We start from the raw sequence: 12,458 nt of genomic DNA, 5'->3' as shown, positions 1-12,458 counted from the left end.
TCTCCAAGTAAGGGAATGGATGTGTCGAGGGATAAGGGATAGGTAAATAAAGGGGAGGGTTGTTTGCGACGGTCAGAAAATTTTGCTCACCTTGCATGGACACTTCAAGCAAGTTTAGGTATCCACAGGGGGAGTGAAAGGATTCGCAAAATTTCACATGTCCCCCCCCCACCGAAGATTTATTGGAGTTATTAAAGAAACCCTGGTGTGACTGTGTTTTTAAAAATCCAGGGTCTTTCAAAATGGCTGCGGTCAGACACATGGCCAAAGGCTGCAGCATTTGAAATTGGATTCTCTTTGAACAATGCAGTTGCATTCACGCCCTGAGGCAAGCCATCAACGTTGCCGGTCCACACAGGAGTGATCCCAGGACTAAAGGTAACCCATTAAGGAACATTCGGAACAATGGAAAGCAGTTATGGAACCGATCAGTACAGGTACCGGCCATTAATGTAAATGGGCCAAGATCGGGACCCTATTGTCTTACATTTTCATGCCCAAATCGGACAATGGAGCAAACTGATGAGGTGCGAAATTAACCCATTACCGGGAGGGTATAACTGGGGGCATCCCAGAACCTCTCTCTCTTTTCTTCTCTCTTCGCCTTGGCCCAGTGTCCTGCTTGCCTGCTAGCAACCAAGAAGGAAGGCCGTCCAGCAAACATCGCAACCACATGTCGAAGGCAGCAGCAGGACACAGGGGCCAGGCCATTTCATCTGTTTCACGGTGAGCATTATTTTTTTTTCTGGCCGCCACAAGACAACCTAGCTCGGTGTAAGGGTGGGAGTTAAAGGGGTATTGCTAAAATTGTGATTTTAGAATTTTCCCTCGATGTGTCCGTTTCTTCCACCCCGTTAAGTGTAAGACTGTATTGCATCCATAGCGATTCCTTTTATCTTCTGTATAATACTGTTTACCTTATAGTTTTAGTTTTCTTATTAATAAACATTGGTTTTCCTTGCACCAATCCACTGGTCTGTTCGTCTGTTCTTATTACCACTCGATAAGTCCTGAGCTCAGAATCAAGAAGGGGAAAGCGATTCGAAACCGCACAGCGGGCAGGGCAGCTCAGGAAAACATAACTGGCTGACCTACGATAAGCCCCGGAAACAAAACCCCTTACAACAGCTACACCACATGGCATAACCAAGAACTTCCTACCAGGAAAATCAGCACACCACACCACATACTGAATCTTCGTGTCACGGATATGTTCTCTAGTCACAGATGAACCTAACATTGTACAACACACGTTAGAGGACGGTGTAAGTAACTTCAACATCCTCAGAGAAGATGATGCTGGTGCACACAAAGTACCCACGTCTGCACTTCTTTCATTTCGGGAAGAAAGAGTTTGAATCAATGACGGTGGCACTTACCTTGGACAAGATTTATCAACACAAAGAGGCAGAGTGGAGGATGGCTGCGTTTTGCTTGTGCAGCCATGGTTTTCGTGTCAGATCCTCACAGCTCGTTCTGCCATTGTGGTTCCTCAGTACCACTACAGCACAGGAAGCTGAGCTCAACAGCTAGGCAATGAATCACAACACTAACACCAGCTTTAACTTTGTTTCCTTTCATCATATAGCCACATCCGTTCAACAGGGCTGTTAGCAGCAGCTACATCTGCAACATCCCACAGTAACACACACAGGTAAGAGGCAAAAATGTTTAATCAAACAGAATCCATACTGAGAATAATTTGCTTTTTGGACCCTCTGGAGACCATCTGCAATATTCAAAATTGCAGGCAAAACTCCTCCCTCAGTGTACACCAGAAAAGCAGATTATCTGTTCGTTCAACAGAAATTTTACTTAAATAACGCATTTAATGTATAAGATACCCCAAGGCACTTACATAGAATTACACAGAAATTACAACAGAGAAACAGGCCCTTCAACCTGACCTGTCAATGTTGTTGTTTATCCTCGACGTGAGCAGTGGCCCTAATCCCCTAGACCACCCTGTTCCCATATCCCTTTATTCCTCTTTCCTTCACCCACCTGTCTAACCTATTCTTAAATGTTGACATGGTCTCTGCTTCAATCATTAACTCTCATAATGCATTCCACACCCGTACAACCATCTGTGTAAAAGGTTTCACCTCCTCTGTCATTTAATCTTATACCCATATTCCCTCATTCTATACCTTTTAACCACTGGAATACCTTTTAACCACTGGGATACCATTTAACCACTCTATCCCATCCCTTTGTAATTTTAAACACATCCATCAAATAGCCCCTTAAGCTCCTCTGTTCTAATGCCTGAGGAAGGAGAAAATCTCCGAAAGCTTGTGAATTTAAAATAAAATTGCTGGACTATAACTTGGTGTTGTAAAATTGTTTACAATTGTCAACCCCAGTCCATCACCGGCATCTCCACATCATGTTCTAATGAAAACAGACCCAATTTTTCAAGTGTTTCTTCACATTTATATTCCCTCATACCAGCCAGAATCCTAGTGAATATGCCTGTGCACTCTCTATTGCCCCTATAATGCAGAGCCCAAATGTGCACACAGCAGGCTGGAAATTCCTTTAGGCCCGTTTGCGGGCCTGAAATGGGTGCGGCCCAACCGAGAGGTCCGAGGCTGGCCAGGAAGTGGGCCTCGTTAACATTATTTGGGAGAGCTGCCGGCGCCTGTAGCATTCAATGTAAATCTCGGGGGGTTGGTGGGAGGGGGGAGGGGGTGGCGAGTCCTGTCGGGGGAGCTGTCTTGATTCTCCTGGCTCCACAAGAATGTTTTTAAAACATTTTTTAAAACTAACTTTTTGATGGTGGCCTCTGCCAGGCAATGACCTTCTCCAACAAGACAGAGTCTAACCACCTCCCCTTGACATTCAGCGTCATTACCATCGCCGAATCCCCCACCATCAACATCCTGGTGCTCACCATTGACCAGAAACTTAACTGGACCAGCCATACAAATACTGTGGCTACTAGAGCAGGTCAGAGGCTGGGTATTTTGTGGCGAGTGACTCACCTCCTGACTCCCCAAAGCCTTTCCACCATCTACAAGGCCAAAGTCAGGAGTGTGATGGAATACTCTCCACTTGCCTGGATGAGTGCAGCTCCAACAACACTCAAAAAGCTTGACATCATCCAGGACAAAGCAGGCCGCTTGATTGGCACCCCATCCACCACCCTAAATATTCACTCCCTCCACCACCAGTGCACCATGGCTGCAGTGTGTACCATCCACAGGATGCACTGCAGCAACTCCCCAAGGCTTCTTCGACAGCACTTCCCAAACCCGTGACCTCTACCTCCTAGAAGGACAAGGGCAGCAGGCTCATGGGAACAACACCACCTGCACGTTCCCCTCCAAGTCACACACCATCCCGACTTGGAAATATATCGCCGTTCCTTCATCGTCGCTGGGTCAAAATCCTGGAATTCCCTTCCTAACAACATTGTGGGAGAACCGTCACCACACGGACTGCAGCGGTTCAAGAAGGCGGCTCACCACCACCTTCTCAAGGGCAATTAGGGATGGACAATAAATGCCGGCCTCGCCAGCGACGCCCACATCCCATGAACGAATAAAAAAAAAAGAATCCCAAGTGGAGCAGGCATGGCTCACTTTTTTTTGTCCACGATCACATCTTTCTTAAGCTTCAGATGGAACTAATTTCCCATAGAGATGTTTATATATTGTACTGAAAGTCTGAACTTTGTCAGTTCACCTGTTCTGTTGCTGCTCAGTGGTGCACATTTATGTAGAAGGATCTGGAACTTGCATTCGGTGTTTCCTGGTCGAAAGTTCATTTTTGTGCATCATTGCCATGTGAAGCCTGTTTGCATTACCATTGTTTGCTGAATAAAAGTTTGATTGTTTCTCACATTGTCTGATCTGTCAGTCTTTGAGAAAGCAGTCCCACAGTGAATGGCCCACATGGGTGCTTGACACATGCTCACACACTGATGTCAGTTGGCAATGCTTTGTGAGACAGTTCTGAAGGTGGGGCAACCATTAGTTGAGCACCTCTGCTAGAACCTGCCCTTTGACTTCCCTGGCAGCTCTAAGCTTAGACTCCTCCAAGGGGTCTTCACCCTCGGGCTCTGGGACATGCAGGTCGGGATCCTTAGGTTCCACAGCTCCTCATTTGCCAACTCTAGGCTGAGCCCTTTCCGCAAGGCAAAATTGTGCAGTGCACTGCAGACCACAACAATCCTCGCCCCCTTCTCAGGCACATATTGTAGGACACTCGCTGACCTGTCCAGGCACCTGAAGTGGCTTTCAAGACCCCGGTAGTCCTTTCCATCAGCATTGGTGGCTGTATGTGTGCAATTGTAGTGTTCCTGTTCTGCATCATGGGTGATGTGGAATGGTGTCATTAGCCGCAACTTCAGGGCACAGGCCTTTTCTCTCGTGGGGTGGGGGGGTAACAGCGAGTGTACTCCATTCTCTACCACAACGCCTCACTCACTTGCCCTAAATCCACTGCTGCTCCTCTTCCTCCTGCATTATGCCCATTGGGAAGATCATTGTTGCCCCTTTGTCCTTCTGAATGCATTGAGGGGCCAAAAAATGTTGGGTTCAGAGACTCATAGGACTTTGGTCAGGAAAACTGCAGATGCCAGCAGGAAGCAAGCAAAAAAAAATTGTGGAATAAATCCCTGCTAAACTCCAAAGATAAAATTGCAAAGTTTGCACCATCCTCTCGGGCTGAGAATCCTAAATTCCGCCAGTGTCAGGTGACCTGGGGCCCTACTGTGCCTGGATTTCTAGGACTAACTCTGAAGAGTCCAGGAAACTGGACCCCATGGAAGAGCAGAACTATGTTAATGAGGTCGAGAGGGTCTCGTTCGAGGGTTTGCAAAAGTGATGCAAAAAATTGAGTAAATCCCAGAGTAGCGTAAAAAATTGACGTAATCTTTAAAGCCTGAATTTCCTTGGTATTTTGCACTGAAAATCATCATTATTCCATACCTATGGCATTATATCGGCCCAAGTCTCCAGAAAAACCTGCCAGGTTCCTGCCCTCCAAGGGCAATGCTGTAGATCCCGTGGTGGCCTGGGACCTTCTCAAAGTGCTCTTGCCAATGCTGCTATAAAACCAAAGCTAATGGTATGACTAGCATTACAGTCGCCAAAACCCATGACTTGTACTCCCATTATACCAAGGGTAATGAACGAGTTAAAAGATGGAGACCTGTTGACGGCATCAGCTGAGACTGGAAGAACTAATTCACTTTGGAGCCTGCAGACTGAAGAAACTTTGAGGAGTGATTGCTAGAGTTACAGAAGAGCTTTTAAATAGTACTTTTTGTCATGCATCTGGATAAAGCTGGCCTTACCATGGACAGTCTGAGGGCCTGTCGGACCATTGGACGCCACTGCTGGCTACATCTCTGGAATTTGTGCCTGGGCTGCCTGGTGTCACATTCAGGTGTGGTGCTCTGAGGGGAAAGACTGGGTGCCTGGAACATAGAAACATAAAAGCAATGTAGGCCATTCAAACCCTCAAATCTGTTCTGCCATTCAATCAGATCGTGGCTGATCTGTACCTCAACTTCATTCACCTGCCTTTGATCCATATCCCTTCATACCCTTACCTAACAAAAATCTATTGATCTGGTATGTGCTGCTATCCTGAGGCAACCCCATGCAGGTTGTCTCCAGCTGTCACCAAAGTACTGGGCTCTGGATCTGTGGAATGGCTGTTCTAATGGCTGCTCTCAGATCCTGAAAGCCCTGAGAGACAAGTGGTCTGTATACTAGCCCCTGTATAATGAAGGGTGCTGTCTAATCTGTCCCCTACGCTGCGCTGCAGTCTGTACTCCCATGGAGATAGAGTCAATGGATGGTTCGAGAGTTTTTCCAGGCTCCAGTGATGCTGCCTCATGCCCCATTGGTGCCTGCAATAAAGAAAAGGCTTCCCTGAAGTAACCGCTAATGAGAGCTGTAGACTCTAAGTCATACTTGTTGATTGCTGCACATCCTCAGACACTGACCTCAGAGGCGGCATGTCGGTGTGATGGTCCTCAAAGATCCTTTTTTTCAGCGGAGTACCCATGTGTTCTGGATCCCACAATTCCGAAACCATAGGTTGCCTTCTCAGTCTCTGCTGGAAAGATGGCATATCTGCATCCATTCACTATTCCTCAGGCTCCCTCGTGTTCTATGAATTCTCTGATGTCATGTCCTCACTAACTCTATCTAATTCCCCCCAGGTGAAAGTATTTTTGCTGATGCATAGGAATAAGAAAGACAGTTTGGCATTGGAGGTGATAACAAGAAGTTAGAGCAGAGGAATATGGGCAGGATCTTGTTCCGTAGACTCCTCTGTGGCCTAGTCCTCATTATTCGCTTCCTCCTCACCACCCTTATAGCTGACAAGGAAGACATTTCTTCTCTGCTGTTCTTCCTCCTTCTCAATATCTTCTTTCTCTTCATTATCCTCTGCCCCCAGTGCTATGCTGTACAGGAAAAGAGGGCATAAGCTAAGAATGGGTGACCATAGCCCTCTTTGGATTAAGAATACATGTAAGGGTATGGAAGCTTCTGGTTGTGTGCTGCTTCACTGTCTACATCTGTGCACACTAACCCACACCTTGCCAGATCTCACCATCTTTCCACCAGTCCTACGGCCTGCTAAAAACTTAAGAACATAAGAAATAGGAGCAGGAGTAGGCCATACGGCCCCTCGAGACTGCTCCGCCATTCATTAAGATCATGGCTGATCTTCAACCTCAATTCCACTTTCCCGCCCAATCCCCATATCCCTTGATTCCCCTAGAGTCCAAAAATCTATCCATCTCAGTCTTGAACATACTCAACGACTGAGCATCCACAGCCCTCTGGGGTAGAGAATTCTAAATATTCACAACCCTTTGAGTGAAGAAATTTCTCCTCATCTCAGTCCTAAATGGCTGCCCCTTATCCTGAGATTATGCCCCCTAGTTCAAGACTCTGCAGCCAGGGGAAGCAGCCTCTCAGCATCTACCCTGTCCAGCCCTCTCAGAATCTTATATATTTCAATGAGATCACCTCTCAGAGAGTATAGGTCCATTCCACTCAATCTCTCCTCATAGGACAACCCTCTCATCCCAGGAATTAATCTAGTGAACCTTTGTTACACCGCCTCTAAGGCAAGTATATCCTTCCTTGGGTAAGGAACCAAAACTGTGCACAGTACTCCAGGTGTGGTCTCACCATTGCCCTACAGCAAGACTTCTTTACCCAACCCCCTTTGCAATAAAGGTCAACATAACATTTGCCTTCCTAATTGCTTGCTGTACCTGCATGTTAACTTTCTGTGCTTTATGTACAAGGACACCCAAATCTCTCTGAACATCAACATTTAATAGTTTCTCACCATTTAAAAAATATTCTGTTTTTCTATTCTTCCTACTGAAGTGAATAACCTCACATTTCCCCACCCCGTAGGGGGTGAGCTCTCTGATGTTAGAGATGTCCTCTGCCATTTAATACTACCGCTGCTGCTCCCCCAGCGTGCTGCTGCATATCTTCAGCCACTCTGGGCTTTTTAAAGGCAGCAATTGATCATTCTCAATCCCTCCAGTGCAGCCCTCCCATGTTACACTGGCCCTGTGTTCAGCCAATGCCAATAGATATGTAAATGAGCTGAGCCTGTGATTGAGGAGTGGGACCAACGCTCAATAGGATCGACACATGGAAGTCTTGGCTATGGGAAGCAACATTTGTGCAAATGGCTGTGTGGAATTTCGGGTCCAGTCGAATTGCTGCAATGAACTCAGTAAAAACCTGACTAGGATGTGACTACTAGGTTTTCAAAATTATGGAAGGGTTTGAGAAGGTAAAATAGTGATAGATTGTTCTGGGAGGTAAAAGGTTTTGACATGGAATTATCACTAGAAGAATAAAGCAGTCATGTTATGAATTTGGGTCTGCTGTAGATACCTTCTTAGGTTATTTTTATGGAATTTGACTCACACTACCCTATAGCTGCACATACAATAGCAAGATCTGATGGCATAACAATGAAACCCCCTTGTGACCTGGACCAGACCTCTGTGTCTTCTGCACGTGTGTTTCTTCAATCTCTGCAATGGTAGGCCGAGTAAACATTAGATGAGGTAGGACTTGGTTCAAATTGTTAAGCTGCTTGACAGTAAAATAAATGTACAGAACAGTAATTGTGATCAGCTTCACTTAGTGCAATCAATGCAACGTCTCTCCATGTAATAACATGAAAATAATGAATTTGCTACACTGTCCCACTTTCACAAGTTGTCTTGCTTGATGTAAAAAGACTATCTCGTCTGAATTCTGTCCCAAGCCCCGGGTAGGACCTCTAACCTATTGCTGCCTGTGCAAAATCCTGTTTCCAAAAGCCACCCTGCCTATTTTTGGTGTTTGTCTCTCTTCTTCATCCCCTTTTACAAACAGACATAAAAAAGAGTTTTTCAACACAATGGGTGAAAAGTGTTTTCTGATTACACAAACAAGCTAACAAATCATTTATTATATAATCTCTGGGGTTAAAACAACTTCATTTTAGCATATTAAACACCCTTCCATCTGGGTAACACACGTTTTTATTCTTATGAGAATACACATTAGTTTTAAAAGACCTGCATAAAAATTCTTTTTCCAAATCCTTTCTGTGGAAAATGGTTAAAAAGCCTTGAAATGTGACAGGAAGTTAGAAGAAATGTTTTCACACAGAGGGTTACGAGAACATGGAATGCTTTACCATAGAGCCTATTGAGGGAGAGACTACCGGACTGATTCCATCATTGGATGCTCCCGGTGAGAGAGAGAGCAGATCAGAAAACCAGGGACTGCAGTATCTGGATTTCCTAACCTCCTCTCCCCTACGAATGCTGCTCCTCGCTTCACTGAGAGCACCTGATCCCAGAAACTGTCCTTAAAAGGGAATTGGATAAGTATTTGAAAAGAATAAATATAGAAGGATATACGGAAAGGGCAGGGAAATGGGATTGGATTAGATATCAACCCAGAATCTCCTCTGGTCCTACCTTACTGGCCTAAATATGATGGGACTCCTTTCGCTGACATCTTCCACATAAGAGGCATGTAAATATCTCGAATGGGCTACGGCGCCATTTGAGGCAGCATTGGGGAGACTCCCTCCAATGGAGGGAGTGGATGTGCTGCAACAACTTGACATGTGTAAGTGCACCCATGGGCCTAGCCAAAGAATTTACAAAAGATCACAAAGCGCTCAGTTTTCAAATATACCACACTCCCTAATGCAGTCAATCACTCTTGCACTGAACCTTTAACCCCTGTCCTCTGAGGCCGTTAGCAACTTGGACACAATTAGAAATATGCCATTTGCTTTATGTCCCTCCTTCCAACAAAACTTGTGCTGGTGCAAGGAAAGAAAAGGGATCTGGTGTAGAAGGTTTCCACCCATTACATGCTCTCACCCATTCAGATTGAACCATTCTTCTGACACAATGGGAGTGATTTTAAACCCCAAGAACAGGCGGGTTGGTGGCGAATAGATGTTGAAAATAATTGTTTTTTTGGATCGCAACCGCAAGATTTTCGGACTTTGCATTCCCAGTGGGAATCCTGTACTTTTACGCACCGACATTAAACCTGGAAATAAAGCCAGGTTGCGGTCACAACCCAAAAAACAACTATTTTCAACTCCCAGCCACCCCCAACCCACCTGTTCTTGGGGTTTAAAATCACCCCCAATAACATGAAAATTCAGGGGTGATCTTTCTATTTGGAGACTGGCATGATAGGGGAAATGGCCTCCTGTGCTGTTATCTCTGGGGTCCTATAGTGGATTCCAGCCACTAGGGGCCACTATGATTCTATTGCACAAGATCTAATTCCAGCTGTCAAATGAACACGGTTCTAATTATCTCATTAGAAGCACAGAAATGTTGGAGGTCGCACCACAAGCCAGCACTGCCAGTGGGGCACGGAGTTTGCAAGGAGCGTACTATGGGAAATCGCAGGCACGCAGCCCATGGTTAACTGTCCTAAAAGGGGAAACTAGAATGGCAGGGGGATGGGAACCTGAGCAGGGAGACAGAGGAGGGGGAAACAAGGATAGGAACAAAAGACAGAAAGGGAAGAAGCAATAGTGGAAGGCAGAGAAAACAAGGGCAAAAAACAAATAGGGCCATAGTGCAAAATAAAACTAAGATGACTAGCAATCTTAAAAAGACAAGTCTAAAGGCATTGGGCCCGATGTTACCAGGGCTGCGGGTTCCTGGCGGGGGGGCTATCGGGCGTGTGGGTAACGCGCCCGGCGAAATCAGTCAGCTACCCGTGCAATCGTAGCCCAATTGGATCCACTTACCTTGTCTTCCGGGTTCCCCACTGCTGATCTGCGCGTCGGGCGGGCTGCGCATGCGCAGTAAGATCTGTCAGTTGGAGGAGCTCTATTTAAAGGGGCAGTCCTCCACTGACAGATGCTGCAACAAATAGAAAAAATTACAGCATGGAGCAGCCCAGGGGGAATGCTGCTCCCAGTTTAATGATGCCTCATTCCAGGTATCAATACACGGGTTGAGGAGGAGGGGGAGGACAGAGATCTTCCCACCGGCGGGTGGGAGGAAGCGGCCTGCCTCTGCCACCAGGAAGGCCTGGCTCGAGGTGGCAGAGGTCACCTGCACCACCAACATATCGCCCACCTGCATACAGTGCAGGAGGCGCTCCAATGACCTCAGTAGGTCAGCCAAAGTGAGTACACTTACTCATTCCCCTACACTCCGTCTGCCACATCACCGCCCCCACCCCACATATCCTTCAGCACTGCCAACACTACTCTGTCACATCACCCCTCACACCCACTCAAACCTCATCCTCATCTTACCTGCACCTACTCACCTCGCCAGTACTCATCCCGCCACTACCACTCAACCCAATCCTCATACAATCTCATGGCTCTCTCTCATACTCACCCTCTCGTGCATCTCTTTCACGGCCAGTCTCACTCAACCTGCCACTACCTGTGCTGCAGCCACAGGGCATGCATCACATATGTGCAGTAGGCAGCGGAAGGCAAAGGTGTCGTGAGCATGAAGGGGATGCACAAGGGTGTTTGAGGGTTTGTCATGGTTGTTACTTATATTGAATTTCTGACCAACATATTATATTGGCACCACTACTGCCATGTCTTTGCGAATCTTGTCTGGTTTGTGCAATAATGCCCTTTCCTGAGGATCACAATGAAGACCCACAACTGATGCCACCCATTGTGTCACTGCAGAGTGGGTGTAGGTGTATTTGCAGGTCTCTTTTGTGCAGACGGCTGAGAGACGTCGGCGATGTCCCCGGTTGCACCCTGGAAGGATACGGAGCAGAAGTTGTTGAGGGCAGTGGTGACTTTGACAGCGACAGGTAAGAAGATGGTGCTCGGGCCAGCCAGGAGCAGCTTGGCATGAAGGAGGCTGCAGATGTCCACGACTACATGTCGAGTGACTCTGAGCCTCCGTGTGCACTGCTGCTCAGAGAGGTCCAGGAAGCTGAGCCTCGGTCTGTGGACCCTGTGGCGAGGGTGCCCTCTTGCGATGCATCTCTCTCTGCGGTAGCCCTCCCTCCTGCTGTACAGGTGGATGTGTCACAGCACTCTGTTGTTGAGCTCCACGTGTCAGAGGTGGACGGCGTGGATGGCGAGGCTGGTGAGGCTGGTGATGCTGTTCGCCCTCTGAGGAGGTCATGACTGCAGACCCCATCCGGAAGATGTACTTCTGAGGGGGTCCGCAAAGTAGGTACATGTCTCTGAACCCCGGGGTAAGTGTGCAAGTTGGTGACTTTGATTGTCAGGAGGAGGGTGGTCGAGGCCAAACTTTGTCCCAAGTGACAGAGTGGCCTCCTGCAATGAGTGAGGGTCTCCCCACCTCCACCTGTCAAATGGACCTTTGCAGCTGCCACAGGCTGACAGCTGCAACAGGTCCATTTGAACTTGGAGTGTTTCCCCCAGTGTGGGAAACAGTCCCAGTTTGCTTTAAAATCCCACCCCTCCTCACATAATCCCTTAATCAGGTCAGTTAATGACCTGAACAAGCAAAGTAAATAGCTTCAAGTGGCATCCCGCTGGCTTTAATTGCCTGCAGGATTCCCACCAGCAGGGGCTGCGCGCGCACGCTGGCGCGGAAGTGGGGAACCCGGAAGTGGGCGGGTTGTAGTCGGGCTCTGAACCCACTCCGGGATTCTCCGATTTTTGTAGCCCCCCCGCCAGGAACGCACCAGATAGCGGGTGCAAAAATGACGCCCGTTGTGCTCAATGCACGGAGCATTAGCAATAAGCTAGATGAATTAACAGCGCAGATAGATATTAACGGTTATGATATAGTTGCGATTACGGAGACATGGCTGCAAGTTGACCAAGGATGGGAACTGAACAACCAGGGGTATTCAATATCTAGCAAGGACAGGCAAAAAGGGAAAGGAGGTGGGGTAGCGTTGTTCGTAAAGGAGGAAATCAATGCAATAGTGAGGAAGGATATTGGCTCGGAGAATCACGATGTGGAA

The 12,458-nt window shown here is 47.2% G+C and overlaps 1 protein-coding gene across 1 annotated transcript in view; it reads right to left on the bottom strand.

The window, feature by feature from the left end:
- The window catches only part of LOC137323068 (T-cell surface protein tactile-like), a 166,899-nt gene extending 165,402 nt beyond the window's left edge, over window positions 1-1,497 (bottom strand). Inside the window, exon 1 of the mRNA XM_067986469.1 lies at window positions 1,380-1,497. Within this exon, the coding sequence (XP_067842570.1) occupies window positions 1,380-1,446 (67 nt within the window). The 5' untranslated portion in view covers window positions 1,447-1,497. The remainder of the gene's footprint in view (window positions 1-1,379) is intronic.
- Between the last annotated feature and the right edge of the window lie 10,961 nt (window positions 1,498-12,458).

The sequence above is a fragment of the Heptranchias perlo genome, chromosome 6, assembly GCF_035084215.1.
Source record: "Heptranchias perlo isolate sHepPer1 chromosome 6, sHepPer1.hap1, whole genome shotgun sequence".
Taxonomy (NCBI): Eukaryota; Metazoa; Chordata; class Chondrichthyes; order Hexanchiformes; family Hexanchidae; genus Heptranchias; species Heptranchias perlo.
The sequence above is the reverse complement of the archived record's forward strand: the minus strand, read 5'-3'. Positions and strand labels throughout refer to the sequence as shown.